The 23027-nt window shown below is 40.5% G+C and overlaps 2 protein-coding genes across 2 annotated transcripts; one reads left to right on the top strand and one right to left on the bottom strand.

Moving 5' to 3' along the window:
* Positions 1-1147: 1147 nt before the first annotated feature.
* Positions 1148-9415, bottom strand: LOC148080330 (KN motif and ankyrin repeat domain-containing protein 1-like). The gene is made up of 10 exons (XM_087792655.1): positions 9344-9415; positions 6625-8934; positions 5803-5943; positions 5088-5196; positions 4310-4486; positions 4157-4244; positions 3311-3530; positions 2789-2931; positions 2289-2489; positions 1148-1325 (listed from the first exon to the last, which is right to left on the bottom strand). Exons 1-10 carry the CDS (start codon positions 9372-9374, stop codon positions 1209-1211), a joined length of 3537 nt encoding a protein of 1178 aa, XP_087648781.1. The 5' UTR covers positions 9375-9415; the 3' UTR covers positions 1148-1208.
* Positions 9416-13073: 3658 nt separating this feature from the next.
* fbp1b (fructose-1,6-bisphosphatase 1b) lies at positions 13074-16564 on the top strand. The gene is made up of 8 exons (XM_087791964.1): positions 13074-13252; positions 14266-14428; positions 14507-14599; positions 14686-14826; positions 14894-15031; positions 15993-16112; positions 16171-16360; positions 16429-16564. Exons 1-7 carry the CDS (start codon positions 13083-13085, stop codon positions 16357-16359), a joined length of 1014 nt encoding a protein of 337 aa, XP_087648090.1. The 5' UTR covers positions 13074-13082; the 3' UTR covers position 16360; positions 16429-16564.
* Positions 16565-23027: the final 6463 nt, after the last annotated feature.

Raw genomic sequence — 23027 nt, 5'->3', positions numbered from 1 at the left:
GTTTTTTTTTGTTTGTATTGCTAGCAAGAAAGCTAACGTGACCAGGTTGATGATGGTTTTACTTATTTAGAAAGTTTAAAACCAGAGAGTTTTTATAAATGCTCATTCTTTATCTCAACCTGATCATGTATTTTACATCAGCGATCACTTTATTTAATTCATCCTTTCTTTCATCAGACTTGCATCGCCACCTTGATGACGTCACAGTCAGTCATCTAACCTACAACTTGTATTCCTCGTCACAAAAACACAGGATGTAGGGACTATCTCTTGAGGGGTCATGAAGGTATAGAATCCTTGGAGCTTTATCATCCATTTATTGTGTAAAATCATCCAGAAGTCATTGCATTTGTGATCTTCGCTCGGTCTGACTGCACGACTGTTGCCATGGAAACAACAAATTATGATGGGGGCTTATTTATCATTAATTCTTATGGCTGTTGCCAGGACATGAATAAGAGAGCTGGAGTGTTGTTACCAGCAGCTCCTCGTCACAGAGATGTTTCAATACCCGAGCTTCAGAACAACACACTCATGATTTAAACATTGAAACTGTTCAAAACTCCCGACAATATGTCTGCAGATGAAAAGAAAATACAGGGTTTTATTTTGTATTTTGTAATTTATTTAAATCTTTGGTTATTTATTTGTGTGTAGAACACTTGCCCATTATGCTTCATGATTTGTTAGTGTGTTAAATATGTGGTAGTCATATTTCGTTATATTTCTGACTGTGTTTAAAATACACTATATATATTTTTATCACTTCATTAATGATTCAAGGCAGCGGCAACTTCCTCCTCATCTCACTCCTTCACACCTTCACTCCCTGCGAGACGCAAAGTACTTCTAACTTCTGGTTCCTCCAGTGTTGTGCTGTAAACCAGAGCTGGGGATTTTCCACCAATCACTCTTGAACTCCCTCAGTGGGTCAAACAAGATGTCTAGTGTTTTCTTATGTTGTTCACCACTAGATGTCCCCAAAGGCGTGTGCTGCAGGTCACAATTTGAAGTCAATGCAGAATAAGACGACAAACTGAATTCAGCCAGTTCTTTATTAGCACTATGGAAGCCATTTTGAATTTCAGTTGGCTATATTGTATTCAATAAAATATTTTGTTTGCAGTGCTGGAGGTGGAGAGAAACCCCTCGCAGCAATGAACAGCCTGTTTAAACGCAAACCTCTTTCTATCAAAATGCTAATGTTGCTAATTATGCTCTCGTACCCCGGTTGATGTTCTGGAGAAGTTTGCGTGAGCGTAAAGTAGCACTGCGATGTCGTTGTGTCCAGCCTCCAGAGCGATGGAAAGGGCCGTGCTGCCGTCCTGCAGACACACAAACATCTTAATTAATGCCAAGATTGTTATTGTAACATATGTACCGAATAAACAAGTTGAATATTAATTTCCTTTTAGCTTGAAGGCTAGTTGTTTAGTCGTGTTAAAAATTATAGTGTACCACTCAAAACAATCCTTTTATAATTTAAAGATATATTTTTTATGATTTTTTTTTTCTTCTCACAATTAAAGAAGGTTATTTTCTTTGTGACAGTTTTGTGATGGTCCACATCTTTTCTTATTTGTTTCTAAAGGCATATTGCCTTTTTTATTGTTGCATTGTTTTTGGTTTAATTGCTTAACGTTGTATAGACTTGCTTTGTATAGCCTCTGCGTCAAGTTGCTTTGTGTCATGGTAGTTTTCTTCACGTTACCTTGCTACGCGTTACTTAATGTTGCTTTGCGTTGCTTTGCGTTGCTTTGCGTTGCTTTGCGTTGCTTTGCGTTGCTTTGCGTTGCTTTGCGTTGATTTGTGTTGTGTAGCTTACCGTTGTGTTGCTTACCGTTGTGTAGCTTACCGTCGTGTTGCTTACCTTTGTGTTGCTTCGTGTGTATTGCTTTGCGTTGTTAGCGGTGATTTGCTTAGCGATGCGTTGCTTAGCGTTGTTTGGCGCTACTTAGCAATGCTTAGCTTTGCGTTCCTAATTTAGTCTGTTTTGGTTGTGTTAACATTGTGTCTTCATTGCGCCTTTAGCTTGTGTTTTGTTCATTCTCAATTCTCTACCCCACGTATCTCTTTCTTCCAGTTGACTTTTTTGATTGTAACTTTTTCCTTGTTTTGTACACTAACATTTTATTTGTCTTTTTCTACATTTGACAAATTATCTTTAATTAAATATTTAGTTAAATTCAAATTATTAAGAAAACACACATGTTGCTGGCTTGTTGTGTAGATCTAGAATTGTTTCTTTGCAACAGTTTGAGGTGTCAGACTCAAGATGACTCACTTACGCTGTCAGTCAGAGCGACCTCACAGTCCGACTGTGCCAGCAGTAGTCCGACCATGTCGGCATGTCCGTGTTCACAGGCACACATCAACGCCGTCGAGCCCTCGTCGTCTTGGAGATTGACCTTTGCCCCCTGCACCAAAAGTGCGCCGACGATGTCCAGTCTGCCGTGACTGACCGCCAGCATCAGAGCTGTCTGACCGGCCTGCAGACAAGATGAGTTTAAGTTAATAATGATCATCTGAAAATGATACACATTGAGGTTTTTATTTATAAATTTTTCATTTCATTGGTTATTTTGTCATCAGTATTAACTGCCTGAGGTCACTCAGGTAACTCACTGTTTTTGACATTACGTTATTGTAAGAATGACGTGATATTTTTCAGATTTTGCCAAAAAAAGACCTGATATCCCAGAGAGGAGCAGATCACTTCCGATGTTTACCGGGCTTGTCAATACCAGCATCTCACATTAGAAGGTATAAGTCCATATCTCTGACCCACCTGACCCGCCTTGGCATTGACGTCCCCCTCAGTGAAGAGCAGCTCCAACACTCTCAGGTCTGCTGGTGATTCCACAGCTGCCAGTGCTGCTAGCATGACAGGCGTGTAGCCAGCTTGGTTCTGCTGGTTCACGTTGCAGACTCCTGAAGACAACAGCCATTAACAAACATTAACCTTTTCAAACACAAACAGTAGACTGCAAAAAATCAATTATTTCTCCTGTTTATGCCAATATCTCTTATTTTATTGGCTATATTTTTGCCCTTTGCCATAAGAAAAAATGAACAGACTTCTTCAGACCTTTTTAGAAATAATAATGATAGCAATAAATAAATTTATTTACCAGCTCCAATATTTAAATGTCAGCCACCAAACCTGCTATGTTTGTGATAAAATGATCCATTCTAGTATTTAAATGCAAGTATGAAGCATTTATAGACATAGTTCCTTTGTGACCATTGCTATTTATAGGACATGCCTCGTGGGCACCATTGGTGGTCCGATGCTCTACAGATACGCCACCTGTATCCAGTAGTTTTCGGACAACAGCGAAGTTGGAGTGAGACACGCTGTAGTGCAGAGCCGTGTTCCCGTTGCCGTCCGCCAAGTTAGCGATGTGATGTAAGACTAAAGGAGAAATGAACTCGAACGTGGACAGGTAGTTCTCCACTGCGTCTGAGCTCGCCGACTTGTTGCTGGACACCGAGAACCACTCGTGGCGGAGAGTTTGCTGGCAGTCCTCCTGAGGAGACGAAACACATAAACATCAACATGGATCATTTACAAGTAAATGCATAATGATTTGTTGAAGGTGGATCTGTGATGCAAGTATTGAAACCCAAAATGCTTGTGTGATAACTGGTACCTCACTGGGATTCACGCCCTAAATCTTCAACTCCATTGTCATTGTTGCTCCCTGGTGAGCTAACCAGTCCACACTTGGACCTCTAAACCTTTCAATTCACAACCTAAGTGTGTAATTAACAAAAGTTTCAGTCCACAGAAAATAGCAACTAAAACATTTTATGTCCATATAAAATAAAATAAAATGGCGCTCAGAAATGCCTCATGGTGCGTCTTTTAGTGAACCTTCACCACCACATTAACATTTACACCACACTTATGACCCAGAAGAACAGAATAAATATAAGTTTCTTTTGTTTTTATCAGAAAGAAAAGAGTGTTTCCTGTATGCTCTCGAGAGCCCCTCCCGATTTAATAAAATCTCTCGGAATGCGTGGAACGGCTCTCTGAGGAGCATTGTTGTTTTTTTGAGACGCTAAAAAACTGCAGTGTCAGCACATTCCTGAGCTATCATCTCATATGCGGCTTTTTCCGGGAAAAAATAACTAGACGGGATGAACTCACATATTCCCTCTCATGAAGAGTGGACTCCTCTCTCAGGTGCGTCTTCAAGGCTTGACAAGCAGAAAACATCTTCTCACTCAGATTGCACCTGAAATAAGACTTTTGTTTAACACAGTGATCGACAACTGTCTACAGTCCTTCCATTTGATGTACCTCTGTTGGGCGTGAGACTTAACAGGCGCTTTTGAGCCTTTGTTGGCACCAACTCTGCCTTCCTTGGCGTGTCCACTGCAGTGTGTTGCTTCTCTCTTTTTGCTCCCTCTTCTTTTCGCATCCTCCATGTTGTTCTTCTCGATATCGGGCAGTTTGAAAACCAAATCTGGGTCAAGTCTGAAGAACAAATTACACTTTCTTCCAGATTCTTTTTAAGTTGGAAATTGACAGGCCGGAACTTGAGTCATCAGTTAATCAGAGACGATGGTCTTAATTCTTAAATCCGTTTAAAGCAATGATAGTACTTCTTGAAGTTTCCGGGAATAAAAGGGAATGGCAGTTTGGCTGGAGACACTTTAGTTTTCACGACAGTCAACTACAGGCCAGTAAGTAGAAACATATTTACTCTCTTAAGTACTTGGTTTTGTTATTATAATAAATATAGTTACATGTTTTAATGAGATAAGGTGATTATACTTTTTATTTCTGGTAAGTTTTATTTGCGTTTGAGTGTGTACACATTTTAGTTTGCAGTATTTATTTATAATTTTTTCTTTATATCAAATTAAAACTATCACGAAAAATAAACTTTTCCTTTAATTTCTATAAATTCACACCCCTTACTACAAAATAAAATGATTATTATCAATTATTATTATTATATATTATATATATTATATATACTATTATATAGTTACTGATGTAGTAAAACATCAGCACTTCTTTCATATAAATACAACAGTCTTGTGTAGAAGTACAGAGTCTTATTGACACTGACCCTGCAGTCGTCCTCATGAGCTTCATGCTCCTCCTGGTGCTGCCGCAGCTTTGCTCGCCGTTCTGGTTCTTCTTGGTGTACCGGAGTGGACCAGACTGTGCTGACGTCTCTGCTGGTTGAAGATAAAGATGGTGAGCAGACAATCATGGAGCGTCTTCAATTTTACAGGTGCTCACTCCGCATGCAGTCTACTAATAAAAAGACATATTCAAAATGATCTACCAACTACACAAATGCAAAAATATATAAGGCAACTTAATTCTAGGAGTAGATGCTATCATAGCACCGATACAAATCTCACCTCTTTATTATTCAGAACAGAAATTTCTCAAGAAATCTCCAATGATTGAATTCTGCTGCCTATTTGTCTAGTTCTGACAACTTCAATAAAAACGCGCTCGTTCTCATCCCTTGTGTTCTATTTCATATAGAAAACAATGTAATTTAAATTTGACTCCTACACAGCATTCTGTTACAAAACGTCTACCACAAATAGTTCGACGCCCTTCAAACCCAGATATTGTTTCAGGCATACAAGTGTTTCCACACAAACTAAATCCGCCAAACCAAATACCAACACTTCCTCCCAAAACCCAGCAGCACTTAAAAGTGGGCCTCAAGTTGGGCAGAGTATTTTTGCACCACTTTCGACAGGAGATACGTTCCCACCCGACTATTTCGGGGACTGAGAAAACACTGCAGAGTTTTTCCCCACCTTTCCGAGCAGCAGAAGACTGTTGTTCCAACATCTGGATCATCTTTTTCACCTCGATGCTTCCTTGTTGAGGGAGTTCGAGGCTTGGATCCTCGTGGTTTTGGGAATCTGGTGGGAGCTCGGAGCATAACTGTCCACCAACTGTGATACATAAAAACACCTTTGTACATGATCAGATCGATTAAAATCATATTATTATACTAAAAGAAACTGACTAAGAGTGAACAGTTAACTGGGGATAAAAGCAACATTTCACATTGTAATAAAAAAAAATCTTCTTATGATTTGAGTTCAGTTCTCTATCTCTCTCTTTAGCAAAAAAAAAGTGTTTTGGCTCAACTCTCACACATGATAGATGGATATAGACTTAGTCCTCATGACAGATTATAAATTGATGTGTCCAACTCTATCCTTTCCTTAACTGTGTATATTATCAAATGGTAAGAATGTGATTTCACAAAACAATAAAGAGGTTGTAATAAATCAAGTCCTGACACATAAAGGAACATATTTTTAAAAGGTTATATTTTGTTTAAACAAGTAGGTTAAATGTTGTGGTGAAGTGATGGTTGCGATGTTGTTAAACAAGTTGTTATTTCATCAATGAAACAGCAGGTGGCAGTAGCTTTCTGGAACTCATTTACACTCTACAAGAGACTATCTCATTCTTTGAGGAATCATTAAATGACTTGTTTGAAGTAAATGTTGCATCAGATGTTTATTGAAACCTGTCAGATCGTCGTTGAGTTACTTTGCTAACAAACAGATACATACCAACAAGAAAAAGGCAGAGGTACCCATCTAATGGAACAATAACAATACCTGCTGGTTGAGAACGGCTGCTTGGTCCACTTTGTTTTACAACTATGTCGTTACTTGCTAAAGTTGAAGTATCTTGTCGTCGGTTTTTCTGATCTAAGTGTTCAACAGGGTCGTCTGTGAACAGTCCGCCATCTTCCCTCAGGAGCCTCTGCATTCTCTCAATGCAACGGTCCAACTCCGGGTCCCACTTGAACTCTTTCTTTACATCCGGTTCCGGTTCTATTGTTATCAAATCCTGTACTTTTGCCTCTCCGACACTGATGCCAACACTCCTCGTTTTAACCGGGTCTGGTAAAAAAGAAGGTCCAGAAGCCATGTTGCGCATTTTCATCCCGACCAAATAATTCTCATTAACATCTGTAAATCCAACTCCAATGTCTCGGGTCGGCCTGCTGGGCAACTTCAGCAGGTGTTTTAACGGAATTTCGGTTCCTATGCCAATCGTACGGGTCTCTGAAGGGTATCTTCCCACAGACACAGTTCTGGTAAAGGCTTGCACGGTGTTGGTATGCTTGTCTTGGGTTTTCAGGGTTGTATTCGTACTGGAGTCGGTGATGAAATTGTTTCGGGTGTTTGTAAAGCGAGACACAGAGCATGAAGTGGTGTTGGTTCTCTGGCAAGCGGTCTGGGGTGACACCATGATTCCAAAGTCGATGCCTTTGACTTCTTCATTGGCTTTACGTTGGCAAACATCTGCACAAGCTATCGACCGGTAATTTTTCGAGACAGTGTTGGTTTCGGCGTCACACAGTTGGATATCTGTCCCAACCCCCCGGGTGCCCATTAAAACATGGACCTCTACACCCTTTTCACTGGTCTCCACTTTCTGTCTGACCTCCCAATGGGTCAGGGGAACATCCGGTCCGACCCTAACGTTACTCATCTTTAGACTGCAACTCACCCCAACTGTCTTCATCTCAACTACATCCCCCGAGCTCCAGTCTCTGAGCTCTACATGGTTTCCGACTCCCTGGCTTGTGGTCTCAGGCTTGGCTTCAACTCCAGTGCTTGTCGTGGACGGCTTGGCAGATGAAGCTTTATCGGCTCTGTTTCTGGCTCCGGCGGCCTGAAGCTCCAGCTTGAGACGACCCATCTCCGTTTGAAGCGCAGATTCTTTCAGTTCTGACTCTAAGTGAATGATCCGTTCCTTCAGGGCAGCGATGATGAGTTGCTGTGACTCGATTTCTGTCTCCCAATCTTTGCAAAGCCCAAGATTGATCTCGGATACCTGGGTGGACTTTGTATCACATATTTCTCTCTTGGTGGTTTCGGCCACGTCATCTTTTCTGATTGTCGTGGCCGGTTGATGCTGTGTATCGCTTTGAGAGATGGACGAGCGCTCAAGCACGGTTTCCAAAGCCATCATCTCTTCAGTGAGCATTCTCAGCTCTTTCAGGTCATCTATTTCTTCTTGACTTTTAGTCACACTGTCCTTGCTTCCAGTGTAATATCCTTTCTTCCATACATCCTCACTTTCAGACTTCAGCTGAGACAGCAGATATCTCTTCTCCTCCTGAAGTACGGTGATCTTAACCTGAAGGACCGGAATGATTTTCACCTGCTCTTCCATCTCCTTCAGCTTCTGCAGCGCAACGACCATTTGATCGCGGACTTGCTGCAGATGCACCGAACCAGAGACCGGCGTAGTTCTACCAGAATTCTGAGGGCTCAGCTGAAGACATCCGTGACTCCCTCTGCTGCCAGTGGATGATGAGCACAGGTTGGTGACGACATCTGGTCCGGTATCAGCCGGCTTGTTGCCATTGTTGTTCTGGTTGTAGGCCCCCAATCCAGTGAAGGGAGAGACAGAACCAGGTGAGCTTACACCTCCGAAGCTGGCGAGGCGTCGTCGGGGGGTGGGCTGAGGGGGAGCATGGGTTTTTGTCTCTTGCTCCGGGTGTTGAAGAACTCCACCAGCAGCATTCTGAGCAACAGATTTTTGAGAAATGTGAGATCTGGCTGCTGGCTGAGGCTTGAATTCAGTGGGTTTTGTGGAGGCTTCGTTCACATCCCTCCGAATTTTATCCGACGAGAAGCTCGGAGGAAGAGGCGGTCGGCCTTTGGTCAAAGTAGACATACCGAGAAGTCTTGAGTCTTCGCTGCTGGACGACGATATGGATTCTGCAGATTTCCACAGACCTGCACGCTTGTCTGCATTCTCCACGGCCGTTTTGGGCCTCCGCCGGAGACTGAGGCGCTTAATGTTGCTGCCGTAATGGAAACTCTCCACACAGTGAAAGTAATCCGGATGCAACCGATGACTAAAGTCAAGCTCCAAGTAGTTTGCAAAGCATTCTTCATCTGTTGTACCTGGAGAGTAAAACAGCAGTTTGGTATTTCTGTGTATAAATTAATCTCTTCATCCCAAGAGACACTCCAGACGCACCTTACCACTGACTCCCAATCTGTTGAACCTTTCCTTACTCGTATCCAAACGCCTTTGACTATAATTCCCTGTGTCTGTCCCACAAGAGGAGGGACTGAGGCAGGATTTACGAATCCTGTAAACACTCTTATTTTCAGTAGCCACTTTTTTTTCCCCTCTACAGCCATTTTGCCCGCTCTATAATTACTTCTCAACTCGCCCTCAAATGCCCGAGCCAACTTCTGGCAGGTTTTGTGAGCCACAGACGAATTCCATGTATTTTTAAATTCAACTCAGAAAGACCAACTTTTACAATCATATGTTCTCAAAAGTATAGATCATTTTATGATTTACCTGAAGCATCCTGAAAGTTGTGTTCAGCCATGGTTAATAAATGTAGTGATCCGTTTCCTTCCACATGGAGGTGACAAAGAAATCTGAGGGAGAAGAAAAGATCAGACGTGGATAGATGTCATTGCGACAGCATTCCTGACTTGCCCCGGGTCCAACTCCAGCAGTCAATACCAGCCGACCACGCTTACGTAGAGGAAATGCAACACCAGATCATGACACATTATAGTTCTGCAGAGCTGGAGGTGACTCTTCGTCACTTTTCGGTTTCTGTCCCACAGAAACATCGACATGTAACTCATTTAAAGTGTAAAGGAGTGTAAGTATAAAATTTCAATTAAAGACTTCAGCAGGTTAAACAAGGAGTAGGTGTGATGCTGACACAAACAAATAAAAATCTCTTAATAAAAATAAACATTATTATTTCCAAATTACTCCAATAAAAATATCTCTGAAATATTTTACTATGAATTACAAATACACGCCCATTCTAATTTTAAATATACATAAATTAAATAGGAAATGATTATCGAATAATTAACATTGCAGAAAAAATTGAAAAATTGAAATAATCACCCTGTGTTTAAACTGGCAAACAGAGATTTTTTAATATTACATTTTAGAGGGTTAAAGAAACCATCAGAAATGAATGAGCTTGTTTGTTATGTGAACAAAAAAAAACATTTACACTGTCACTAACTATTGTACAAACCCTGAAACATTTAATTTTGCAATCTGTATACCATATTAAAGGGTTTTTCCTTTTTAAAAAAGATTGAATAATTTGCAGTTAACATTCAACTAAAATCCAAGTTAAGTTTCATGATTAAACAAAGACAAGTGTGATATTTGAATGTATTTAAAGAAAGTAAAGAAACGGCCCCTTTTCAAACGATCCAACAAGCACTGAATCTTTTACTGTTAAGAGACAATTGTGAATAATTTCAGACGTGTTTCTGCTCTGGTTGCTGCTGAAGGCTGACCTCTAGTGGTGAAACAGGGACGAACCGTGAACATGTCATGATTCAGTGATTATCATATTGTACGTGTATAAATGTATCCTATAAAAATAATTTTAAAGTATATTCGCTCAGATCAATAACGGATCTATAACAGCGATCACAACCACGTGAACGTTTATATTTAGTGACCAGTTTTGTCGACCTCTTGTGGTGAGACTCAGAAGCGCTAGTATCACGTTACAAATGTTTTGTTCGAAAAAACTGATGTCGACTGGACTTTTTACTAGATTGATTTCGTCTGCGTGTCATTTAGTGTACATGTAAATATACAGTACCTGTGTGACGTCACTCACCTGCTCGGCTCATCAACATCAAGTTCGTTAAAACTTCCAAACAAATCTAACCTCCAACATCCGGTCTGTAGCTCGTCTCTGGTGCGAAAGATGACTTTACCTCGTCTTTGCATCAGTGTTGCAGGTGAGTTTCGATGCTTCAGAAGTTAGGCAGGTGAACACCGTCTGCGCATGCCCGATATCTCCTGCACTCGTGGCCAGGAGTCAGGTGATGATGAAAAATTGATGAAAGTGTCCCCAACCATAGTAATGTTGGAATATATTTTCGTATAGGTTTATGACGTCATAAGACTTTTGACACTTTTAATAGATTTGTTTTGGAAAATGAAGTTTAAGAATTGAATGGCTTCTCTGCACTTCAACTGTGATGAAGAATCAAGATTATCTTCATCAGATCTGAATCAGAAATATGTATTGCCATTATTAGTGGAGAGGGTCCACTAATAAGGAATTTCTTTTGGTCAATTGTGCAACATCAAATATTAAGCTATAAACATAATACAATAACACTTACACTTACAATTTGGCTATTTACAAAGTGCAGTTGTGGAAATGTGGACAATTAAAACAGGTTTGTATTCTTAGTCTTATTGTAAAGGGGAAGAAAGAATTGTTGTAGCGGGAGGTTCTGGTCCTGATGGAACACTTGCCAGATGACAGAGGGGTGAAGAATCTGTGAGTGGGGTGAGAAGGGTCGGCTGTGATCCGACCTGCACGTCTCCGGGTCCTGGAGACATACAGGTCTTGAAGGGATGGAAGTTTACAGCCGATCACCCTCTCAGCTGGGTGCACAATACGCTGCAGTCTGGCTCTGTCCCTGGTGGTGGCGCTGGCGTACCACACAGAGATGGATGATGATGGTTAGGATGGACTGATGATCTCTGTGTAAAACTGCACCAGAATCTCAGTCGGCAGACGGTGTTTCTTCAGCTGCTGCAGGAAGAACTTCCTCTGCTGGGCCTCCTTGGTGAGGGAGCTGATGGTCTGCTCCCACTTGAGGTCCTGTGAGGTGGTGGTGCCAAGGAAGCGGAAGGAGTCCACGATGGAGAAGGGGGTGGAGGAGTCTGCAAACTTGACTAGTTGAACAGACTGATGGCTGGATATGCAGCTGTTGGTGTACAGGGAGAAGAGCCAGGGGGGAAGTACACACCTTGTTGAGGGGGATACAGCGTTGAGGATGTTGTACCGAGCCTCACATGCTGGCTCCAGTCCGTCAGGAAGTCTATGATCCACCTGCAGAGGAAGTCACGTTCAGCTGGTAGAGCTTGTCTTGGATCAGAGACGGCAGGTTGGTGTTGAATGCAGAGCTGTAGTCCACAAACAAGATCCTGGGGAGTCCAGATGCTGTAGAACGAAGTGGAGGGCCAGCTTTACTGTGTCGTCCACAGACCTGTTGGCTCTGTGGGTGAACTCCAGTGGATCCAGGAGGGGGGCAGTGAGGGGTTTGAGGTGTGGAAGTACCAGGCGCTCAAAGGATTTCGTGACTACAGACGTCAGCGCCACCAGCCTGTGGTCATTCATTCCGGAACCAAGTGATCCTTGGTTCCTTGGGAACAGGAATGATAGTGGAGGATTTGAAACAGGACGGGATGAGACAGGACTCCAGGGATTACACCCTAATAACTATAATTCATAAATATCTTTTAACTCCTCCTTCTCTAAACAGCAGCTAATAAACAAGTTCTGTGGGCCAATTGGACCCACCGATTCATTTGAACAGGCCTGTGATATGATTGTAATCCCACTCTTGAATCCCTCCATCTCACCATCATCAGAATCCATGCTGTCCTACTGTCCTCATCCTCATTGCAATGTTACTTTTTAAAACCCTAAGGATGCAACAAAAGGGTTGCAACTAAATCTCATTTTAACCCTGGTTTTAAGAAACTCTTATGACTATATTCTTAACTTAAAAAACAACACTTGAATCCTGTTGCCACTCATTTGCCAACGTCAGCAGCTGTCGTCATGCTGCTATGTGAGTTCAAAGTTCATCTTTGTTGTGAAACAGGTCTGGCTGATTCATGTCTTTCAGTACAAAGACTGCTTTTGTTCACTCACAGAGACGGTGACTTTTTACATTTCCCTAATATTGTAATTCATATTACTGCCACATAATTATTGAGGGTTGTAATTGGATAATTGTATTCTTTATTATAATTCTTGATTTTAAAAAAAAGTTTTTAATATAAAATCAATTAGTCAATAACACTGATCAGTGACGTAAAAGTTGTTACAAACATTGATCTAATCAAGAGCAGGAAGACTTCTTATCTTTGAACGTTGACCTTTGAACTGTACTCGACTACTGACCTGTGATTGGTCTGCCAAGCCACACGCCCCCCCCTCATCTCTGGTCGGACTTTTTAACTTTAGGACCTTCAGCACTGTCTATCACTCTCTGAGTCTCCAGGTCCTGCAGCCACCATGTCTGACAGAGGAGAGTTCGACACCAACGTGCTGACCCTCACCAGGTTCGTCCTGGAGGAGGGACGCAAGGCCCACGGCACTGGAGAGCTGACCAACCTGATCAACTCCATCTGCACAGCGGTCAAAGCCATCTCCACCGCCGTCCGAAAGGCCGGAATCGCCAACCTGTGAGACCCTTTTTATTCATGTTTGAACCATATTCTGAGCTGCTTTACACAGAAGATGAACAAGGAAGCCTTTCACATCTGTCCTGATTGGTCGAATATAAGGACCGGTTTCAACTAGTTTTTTCTTTGAGCTTTCAGTATCTGAAGTGTAGTCTAGTAGGAAACTGGACAAGCCTGTAGTTAACAAGAGAGCTATCAATTTACAAGATTTTAGCCAATAAGATGTAAACATTTTAAACCATGCGAAAATAAAAATCTTTAAATCTGCAACGTTAGACTTGGTAAAACATCTGAAATTTGTCAATTTAAAGGATCGACATTTTTTAAGAATGTATTTGGTTTATTTCAAGTATTTTTAAAAACATTACACGTTACGTAAACCATATTTCTTCTTATCTTAAATGAAGTACTTCAATTTAAAATGTTTTTACTTTAAACTTGTCATACTGTTACAAATAAACATAAGGCAAATATTAATTCAGAAAAATATTTGTGAAATTTGCAACCTTCAAAGTAATTATTTAATCTCATTTTCAATTCATACTGTTATATATTGTATTTTCACTATTCAATATTAAATTAAATGATTTCCGTTTTATTCTTATATGTCGTGCCTTTTTTTTAACAAATGGACTCCTTTTTTTAACTAAAAATCTTAATCTTAATATTTGTCATATTTTATATAAAACATATATTTGTACTTAATTGTTATTTCCTTTATTTCTCAAAGTAAACTTTTCCTCAACACACGAGAAGTGATAAACTGTTCAACTCGGTAGGAGTAGCTGTTTTAAATTCTTATAAATGTAGACCTAAAACGTTTTTTATAAAGTTTCTAATGTAAAGGTCACCCATAGTCCATACCTCCACAAGAAACAGCAGTTTGCACTTTGGAGCTGGTGACAGTTTAACTGTAAAGGATAACTGATTGCAGACTGATGAACTTTTTAGCCTAAGTTGGTCAAATAACAGGAACATTCGGATGTTTTTTTAAGTCCTTTGTATGTTCACAGCTATGGCATCGCTGGAAGCACCAACGTGACCGGTGACCAGGTGAAGAAGCTGGATGTCCTCTCAAACGACCTGGTCATCAACATGATCAAGTCTTCCTTCTCCTCCTGTGTGCTGGTGTCAGAGGAAGATGAAAACGCCATCATCGTGGACCCCGATATGAGAGTACGATTATCTCCATAATTAGGTGTATATATTATGTTTTACTGTAGTAGGCAGCCATCTTTTTTTTTTTATTAACAGGGAAAGTATATTGTCTGCTTTGATCCGCTGGATGGCTCCTCAAACATCGACTGCCTGGTCTCCATCGGTACCATCTTCGCTGTGTACCAGAAGGTCAGCATGCCAAATAAGAATAAATCACCAAAATATGTCCCGTAAAAGCTTCGCACCTCACCGTGATCTCTCCTTCGTACATGTAGACCACAAACGGCGAACCATGTGAGAATGATTCCCTTCAGCCTGGAAGAAAAATCGTCGCCGCTGGTTACGCTCTGTACGGCAGCGCCACCATGATGGTCCTCTCCACTGGTCAGGGCGTCAACTGCTTCATGCTTGACCCTGTAAGGCAAATTAATTTGTTCTTAGTTCTAGGCTAGAATGTTGATACTAATCTTGGTGTTCCTGCAGGCGATTGGCGAGTTCATCCTTGTGGACAAAGATGTGAAGATTAAGAAAAAGGGCAAGATCTACAGTCTGAACGAGGGATACGCCCAACATTTCTACCCGGATGTGACAGAGTACCTTCAGAAGAAGAAATACCCTGAGGTATGTGTACCGAGCATTTGTAGCAGGGTCCAGACAATGTAAAGTTATACACATTCCAGTTTCCTTGCTTTGCAGCCATCAGGATAAATATTACCAGGGTATAGTGACATGTTCAAGGTCTACAAAGTGGCCAAGATACCAAAAGTTGGATAACGTCTAGAACTGATCACAAAGGCGATTCATATACCATAGATTAGAACTTTCAACCGATTTAAAAGTGGAAGAACATATGCATCTTGGTGTCAAGAGAAAACATTGAATGCAATGAGTTATCTTCTTATAGTCCTAGATACCTCTGTGATATGGGCGTTGCAGTACCTGAGGGAAAGTAATGGGATCAAGCAGTCAAGCCAGAGTATCTTGTGATTGCCTCCCAAATAGTGAGGAATGCTGTTTCAAGATAGGCTGATAGCCAGAGATACAAACATCCTTGAGTGTTGGTGGGTGTGAACGCTGCAACGCTTGTGGATTCAAAAATATGTATAAAGCCCACCTGGTCTCTAGTCACATCCTGATAACAGGACAAATAGAAAATGTTCTGTCTTTGGAGAAGATGCAAATGAAGATTAAGAATTTTCCGCAATACCCATGTTAGTCGTGATGAAAGACTAATCATCTAAATTGGATGGAAGTGTTTGCTATAAAAAGGGAGGTTTTCGGTGCACTGGTCTAACACTGCTTGTTTTATATGCCAGTGTTCCCAAGTGGGTCAATGTAGCGGCAGAAATCTCATTTATTGTTGGGTTAAAATAGTAGACGTTACCAAGTATTTCTGTGAGCGGGCCCAGGTGATCATGCAGCCAATCACACGGATGCTAACATGTCACTTGTATCTCTTGCCCAGTGGATAAATTGCTATGCCAAGCTACATAATGATTTGTGTTCCTGTGCTGTGTTTTGTTCACCGTACATATTTGCTTTGGACTAGTTCATGTTCAAACTCAAATGTGTGTTTTCCCAGGATGGTTCTGCTCCGTACGGCAGCCGATATGTTGGTTCCATGGTGGCTGATGTCCACCGTACTTTGGTCTACGGGGGAATCTTTTTGTACCCTGCTAACACCAAGAGTCCAAAGGGAAAGGTGAGCAGCCCATAGAGATTTTAAGACCTCGTGATTTGACTGACTTCCTGTCGCTCAGTTGAGGCTGCTGTACGAGTGCAACCCTATGGCCTTCATCATTGAGCAGGCCGGCGGTCTGGCCACCACAGGGGCCATGAACGTTCTGGACATCCAGCCCACAAACATCCACCAGAGAGTCCCAGTGGTCCTGGGCTCCCCTGACGATGTGCAGGAGTATATTTCCATCTACAAGAAACACAACAAATGAGGTGCTCAGCTCAAGTGTGTTTGCAAACTGTTTTACGTTCTTGCTAACATATGATGTGTTGTTCGGCAGGTCTCCTGGTTCAAAACCCAAACATGGGCTAGCAAACATTGTTCACTGGATTTAACCCATTACCTCGTCTGCACAGGAACTTTGCTTGACACACAAGTCGACATACTTTGTTTTTTAAATAAAATTTAAAATAAAACAGCCGTTTCTCTTTTCTGAATTCTCAATTGAACTCAATAGACAAACACAGAATTAGGTAAAGACACAGAGAAACACAACAGTAAATGAAACAAGAACTCCTTCAGCTTTCATCTTGTTTGTTCCTAGGTGTTTCTCTTTAGCACGTTGTTATTGTGTCTATTTCTGCTTGAGGTGGTGGTGAAGACTAAAACTCTCCTCGTTTGTATGAAACTTAGGTGAAGTCATCTGGACCATGAGAGCGTTGATGCAGAATTAGAACTAAATAACCAGAGCGATTTTGTTGAGGAAACTTGGCGAACAAGTGGTTTTGTGACTTTGTCCCTGTGAATGTTGGCAGCAGAGCAACTGAGTGTGAGAATATTATCAGTTATTGGCTGATTGATAACAGATGTCTGATGTCAAGTAAGAGCTGTATTTCAGTGCTCGAGGTAAAAAATAAAGATTCTTACTGCTATTCAGAACTCCTGACCACATCCTCTGACAGCTTGTCAACTGCTGTACTTTTTTTTGTTGCACTATTTTGATTTTGTTCAGTCGTGTATGATTATAGGTTACTGAGTTATTTTTCCAGGCTCACTGTGTGACTGTCTGCTGTGTGCAGTTTGTGTGTACATGAAAAAAATACTTGTGTTCCAATGTTTTGTGTGGTGATGTTGGAGTTTCTTGCCTGCACGATGGTTTCCTCTCAAAGAAAATTCAAATGGTAAACTGAAGTAACTCAATTGTCAGTCTGTTGATGATGCACTGCTGGCCTTTCCAGTGTGTCCCCTACCTTTCACTCTGATTAGCTGAGATAAACTGTACATAAGTGCCCCTCAGCCCCCCAAATGGGAAAATGAGCAGAAAAATGAATTTGAAAATTACATCTCATTTGAAATTCCAATTTATTTGGGTTTTGGTTGTTTTGGCAGATCACTAAATCAACATTTCCCATTATAAATTTCAGTTAATAATTCAAACTGGAGATTTCTGTTGGTGACTTCAGGAATGTTACCATCAAACACATTGTTTGTAAGGGTTCGACCAATGAGTTTCTCATGATACGTTTTATATCTGTAATAACAAAATCTGGTCATGATAACCAATTAGAACTCAGAATTTACAGTGGCGTGTGAAGAAAGAAAATTAATTATGAAAAAGAAGAATGAAACCCGGTAAGATTTAAGATCATCAGAAGGATCTGATGCACTAGATGCACCATAACAGCGTTCTTACAATCAGCCATCATTTGTCGCTAGTTCAGTTCTACAGGCCCTGAAGCATTAAAAAGGTGTTGATAAGACTGACGTTTTAACCAATCAGATTGCAAGTTGACGATGCCAGGGCCTTCTCCACAAGCATACGGTGACGTCAGATTATTCCTGTCCTTTGATCGGCTAGTCAGAGAGTGTACTAGCTATAGCATCAAACTAACTGTTGCTAGCTGAACGAACAGATATATAGTGTGTATGTGTTTATTTAAAACCCACAATGGCTGTAGAACAAATGAACTTGGTTGAAAATTTACTTTCGTAGCCAAAAGACTTTTTCAAAAAAGTTGGACATTGTTAAGAAAGTTATGGCAACTCAGAGGCGAGTCTGTCACAAGCGGTTCAATGATTTGTTCACCACTTATAGTCCATGAACTACATGATTGACCCCAAGGCGTTCCTGTGGAGCAGCGGTTTTACTCCGAGCCTCTCACAGATGACCTCCCTACTCACCCTACCTCCAAGAGAGAGCGGAACCACCCTACGGAAACAACACATTGTTCTTTCGGTCACTAGCCACCGTTCGTGACCATAGTGAGGGCAGGGACGTAGATCGACCGGTATAAAAAGAGCTTTTTGGCTTAGCTCTCTCTTTACCACCATCGATCGTTGCAGCGTCCACATAACTTCAGATTCTGCCACAATGAATCCATGAATTCCTCAACTTGGTGCAGGATCTCATCCCAAACCCGGCGAAACGCTCTCCACCTTGTTGCCACTTAAAACCATTGTCTCAAATTTGGAGGTGCTGATTGTCATCACACTAGGTTGCAAACATTTCTAGCGAGAGCTGAAGGTCACAGTCTGATGAGGTCTACAGGACCACATCATCTGCAAAAAGCAGTGACCCAATCCCAAGGTCACCAAACCGGAGCCCCATTAACACCCTGGCTATGCCCTCGGTTACAAATGGCAGCCCTGACGGAATCCAACCCTTACTCTTTGTACTCAGATTCCTAACCTGACACTATTTTTCAGTAGAGCACCACTACAAAACAACAAAGAGACAACAGTGCCAGTCGAGTTATTGTAACTTAAAATTTTAACAGCGCCAACATCCTACTGTGGTAAAGCTATCAGCCGTTTTGGTTTCTGCAGTCAAACGAGCCGCACTTAAATTCCCTGAACACTGTTTCAAAGAAGGAATGAACTTCCGGCCTTCAAATTGATAGCAGCACTTCTCTCTTTTTTATTTATCCACTGATTGTTTATTTTCACCGTGTTAAAAGGTTTCAGATCATTTTAAATGGCAAGATAAACATGTTCCAGATTTACAATCATTGACTGCCTCAGATCTCTTCTAAAGGATGTAGAGTAACAGCCCATAAAATTTAATAATATTTTAATGTTGACTTTAAGAGAAATTAATAGTTAAATCATCATATGTAAACAATCTCAGCCATGTGATTGTCAAAGACGAAAGGTTTATGATACTTTAGCTGGCATAGTGCGAAACGGTAAGGATCAGTCTTAAGGTATAAATCAGTTTTTTTTTTCACTGAGTGTGTCGTGACACTAAAATCTCACTGTTTTCATCTATTAAAAATGTGGCAGCCCTGACTCTATATAATCAGAATGTTTAGTTTGCCAGATTCAAGCTTGGAAGATCAAATAAAAGTGATGAACACGAGTAAAACGTCAGCTGTATTTGCTTAAATAACATATTAGCTGTCGATTCCACTTTAAACAAGATTATTTCTGTTTCTGTTCATCGTGCTCCTCCAACCCTCTGAAAACCTGAGTGATGTAGCGCAGACACAGAACAAGAGAAGTGTTTGAAGCAAACGTAAACTCTACATCTCGGACCACCCTGACCGTCCAGAGACTAATCCAAATAGCTGAGAAAGAAGCCATATTTGTACCTGATGCTTGGTTCTCTCTCGCCCCCGCTGACAAGAAGCTTCTTAAAAGGCTGTGCAGGAAAAGTACATTTGGTCTTCTAAGTCCTACAGGTTTTGTCTTGTGCTTTGGCTGCTAAATCTATTTTGTTAATGGGTTTTACCTCATTTTTAAAGGAAACAATATGTATTTCTTTAAAAGCACTTGATTTATTTTAAATGTAAGGATTTAAAATGCAGGATATACAGTATTTTAGATTTATTTCACGTTATAAATTAATATACAAGTGATTACTTTTTTTTTTTTATTCTTCACATTTTTGATGGAATGAAAATGGGTGCTTAGTTTTCCTGCCACTGTGATCATTTTTTTCTACTCTGTTTCCTCATCTCCTCATTTATTTCTATTAAATCTCCATTCAGTTTTGCTGATTATATTTCATATGTAAAAATTATAATTTGACTTAATTGAAAGCATTTTAATGTTAGTTTTGTTCTGTATTTATTTATTTCTACATCAGTCACCATAACCCTTTGTTATTCATGCATTTGGATAATAATGTGATCAGAATTTCCACCTTAAGTCATCCTCTGTGGTTCTCAGTCAGCACACACACAAGAAAACAGTCCTGCTAAAATGAGGAAGACGTCTTGGACTTTCTAACTTTATTGGTGAACCCCTAAATTTGAATGTTTGTACGAGACCACCGCAAGTGTGTAACATCACATGGACATTTGTTTAGATTAAATAGAGTATGGAATATCTCACTGCAGACAATGTTATCAGACCACCGGTGTCACACACTCTCACCCGGCGTCTAGTGTGTGTGTGTGTGTGTGTGTGTGTTTGCATGTGCGTGTGTTTTAAGTGTTAATATACATTCGTTTTTTCGTTTAGGGTAATTTATGATTCATTTTTTTTAATTTTTAGTTTGTTATTTTAATTGAGATTATGTGAACATTATTGTATGACCTTGCAAAGTCACAGTACAATTAGTATTCCATTAATTCCAAAGAAAACGCCTGAATTATGTATTGAAATATTGATCATGAATGTTTTTCCTAGTTATTGCAACAATGGTATGTGTGATGTGTCGATGAAGCCGCATGAGTCAGCTGTGATGTATCATGATACAATTTAAAAGGCCACTAGATGAAAATTACAACAGGTTTCATTGATTTAGTAGATCAGAGCCAAATATTATATCTGTATAATCTTGACATCTATTGTGACATCTATAATGTGACATCTAGTGGCTTTCAGAACACTGTATCATGATACAACTGATGCTGTATCATGATGCCTCATCAAACCATCACTAGTAGAAGGCATATGTTTTGGATACTTCATGGATCATTTTCAAGCTATTTTTTCTTTACCCTGCCCCACAGATCGAGTTTCCATTTCTGTGGTGACCATGTTGTTTTCCTGACGTTTTTTCAGACCATATGATTATATTATAAAGCGCAATGAATTGGTCTATTTTAACAGAATGATTGCGTAAAACGCACTGGATTATAAAAGAAACAGTCGATTTTTGTGAGAAATACTTCAAGTGTGCCACATAGACCAGAAACGCTGCAACTCATCAGTTACATGAACTATAATTATCCTCCTGTCCACTAGGGGCAACACCAGAAATGAAGGCCTTTGACCTCCCACCTACCCTCTTCAAAATAAAAAATCTTCCTTCCCTGCCCTTTCATTGCTGCTGTGCTTACATCTTCAAACGTCAGAGCAGCTAACAGAACCTGACAAAGAGACAAATGTTCCAGAACAATCAGAGAAAACTTTTCCCGAAACAGCAAAAAAGTATTTTCAGCTGGCGCCTGCAGCATTTCCATGAGAGACGAAGACATTGAAAAAACACTTGGCAGCTTTTTAATTTCGACTCAATTCTCTCGCCCTCAAACCCTCCCTTGCACACACACAAACACACACACATGCACACGCACACACTGCTGAGTTGTGGCCAGCAGCTTGTGTGTAATGACTTCTGACAGCAGTGGAGACGAAGTCAGGAGCTTGTCTGTCTCTCACTATTTACAAATCTGCTCTCGGAACCACATTCCTATTCTGGAAACACTATTATACGCGGGTCGCCGCACAGAACCGCACATCCGGGGGTGCTCATGTGACCGAGCAACCAGAACTGTAGATGACACCAAACTCAGAGAAGTCTTGTTGTTAACAGAAGATATTCAAGTGTGTAACGTCCTCACAACAATAGTCACTTATTTTCCTGATGCGAGATGGTGCCATAAACAAGCTCTAAAATGTATTCACAGAGAACAGGTTTTAAGACTTCTTTCTGCTCTGTTTTACTGATGCATTTAGTGAAATGAATTGCAAACTATTTTTTTTCTTTTTACATTTCTCCTGTGAATTATAAGTACTTCAAAATGAAGTTGTTTGATAATTTGTCATTTTTACTGGTTTAAAATTGTTTATAATTTTTTCACAAGTGAATTTACTTTCTATTTATTCTTTGTCTTTTGACCTAATCTATCTAAAAAAAAATAATAAACGTTTTTTTCTTTTGTCTTTGCTCTGGATCTTTCTTAAGTATTTTAACTAGTTGATTGAATTCTTCTGTCAACAAGGTTTTTTTTTATCTAATGTCCACTTTATATTCATGTATTTTAATTTATTTCATTTCAAATTGTGTTATCCGATCAATTAAATTGTATTAAAATATATATCAGCTTTCCTGTGTTTTTTTTCAGTTGGTGTTATTTTAAGTAGAATTTTACAACAAAAAAAAAAGTAACAGCGACATGACCCAAATTCTAACATTATGACTAAGTAAATACTGCCAATAAAATCCATCCATTGTGATCGGTAAATACCAGATAAACATGATTAGGTTTGACTCTAAAATAATTGATCCACGGCTGAGGAATCGGCCTCACAAATCCTTGTTTCTGCTGCTGCTGTTGTTTTTGGCTCAGGCAGATGTTGTGGTCTCGCTGGTGGATAGACACCCTCGAAAAGTTCACCATTTGCTGCTTGGCTTTGATGCGGCTCCTCTGTCACTCTGGTATGCCAGCTGGGTGGGAAGAGGTTGTTTTTAGCTCCTCTGCACTTGTCTTGACTCTTCTAATCTCTCTAATTGGAATCAGGGCAGTACCGGGCGTGAGAGGGGGGCTGAGGGGGCCCCTCCTGCCTTCACTTACGGTGAGCTGATGTGACAGAGTAATGGTTTAGAAGGGGGTTAAAGAGGGGACGTGAGTCCCCCCAAAACTGGAAAACAGTCCAGGAGCGTAAACAAGCCCACCATGTTTGTTTAGTTGTTAGCTTGTTTTCAGTGGGATGGAACCCAAAAGGTGTCTTTGCTCACCTCAGCTGTGTGAAAACTTAAAAGTCTTCCTG

The sequence above is a fragment of the Callionymus lyra genome, chromosome 5, assembly GCF_982586985.1.
Source record: "Callionymus lyra chromosome 5, fCalLyr1.hap1.1, whole genome shotgun sequence".
Taxonomy (NCBI): domain Eukaryota; kingdom Metazoa; phylum Chordata; class Actinopteri; order Syngnathiformes; family Callionymidae; genus Callionymus; species Callionymus lyra.
This window is presented reverse-complemented; position numbering and strand designations above follow the sequence as displayed.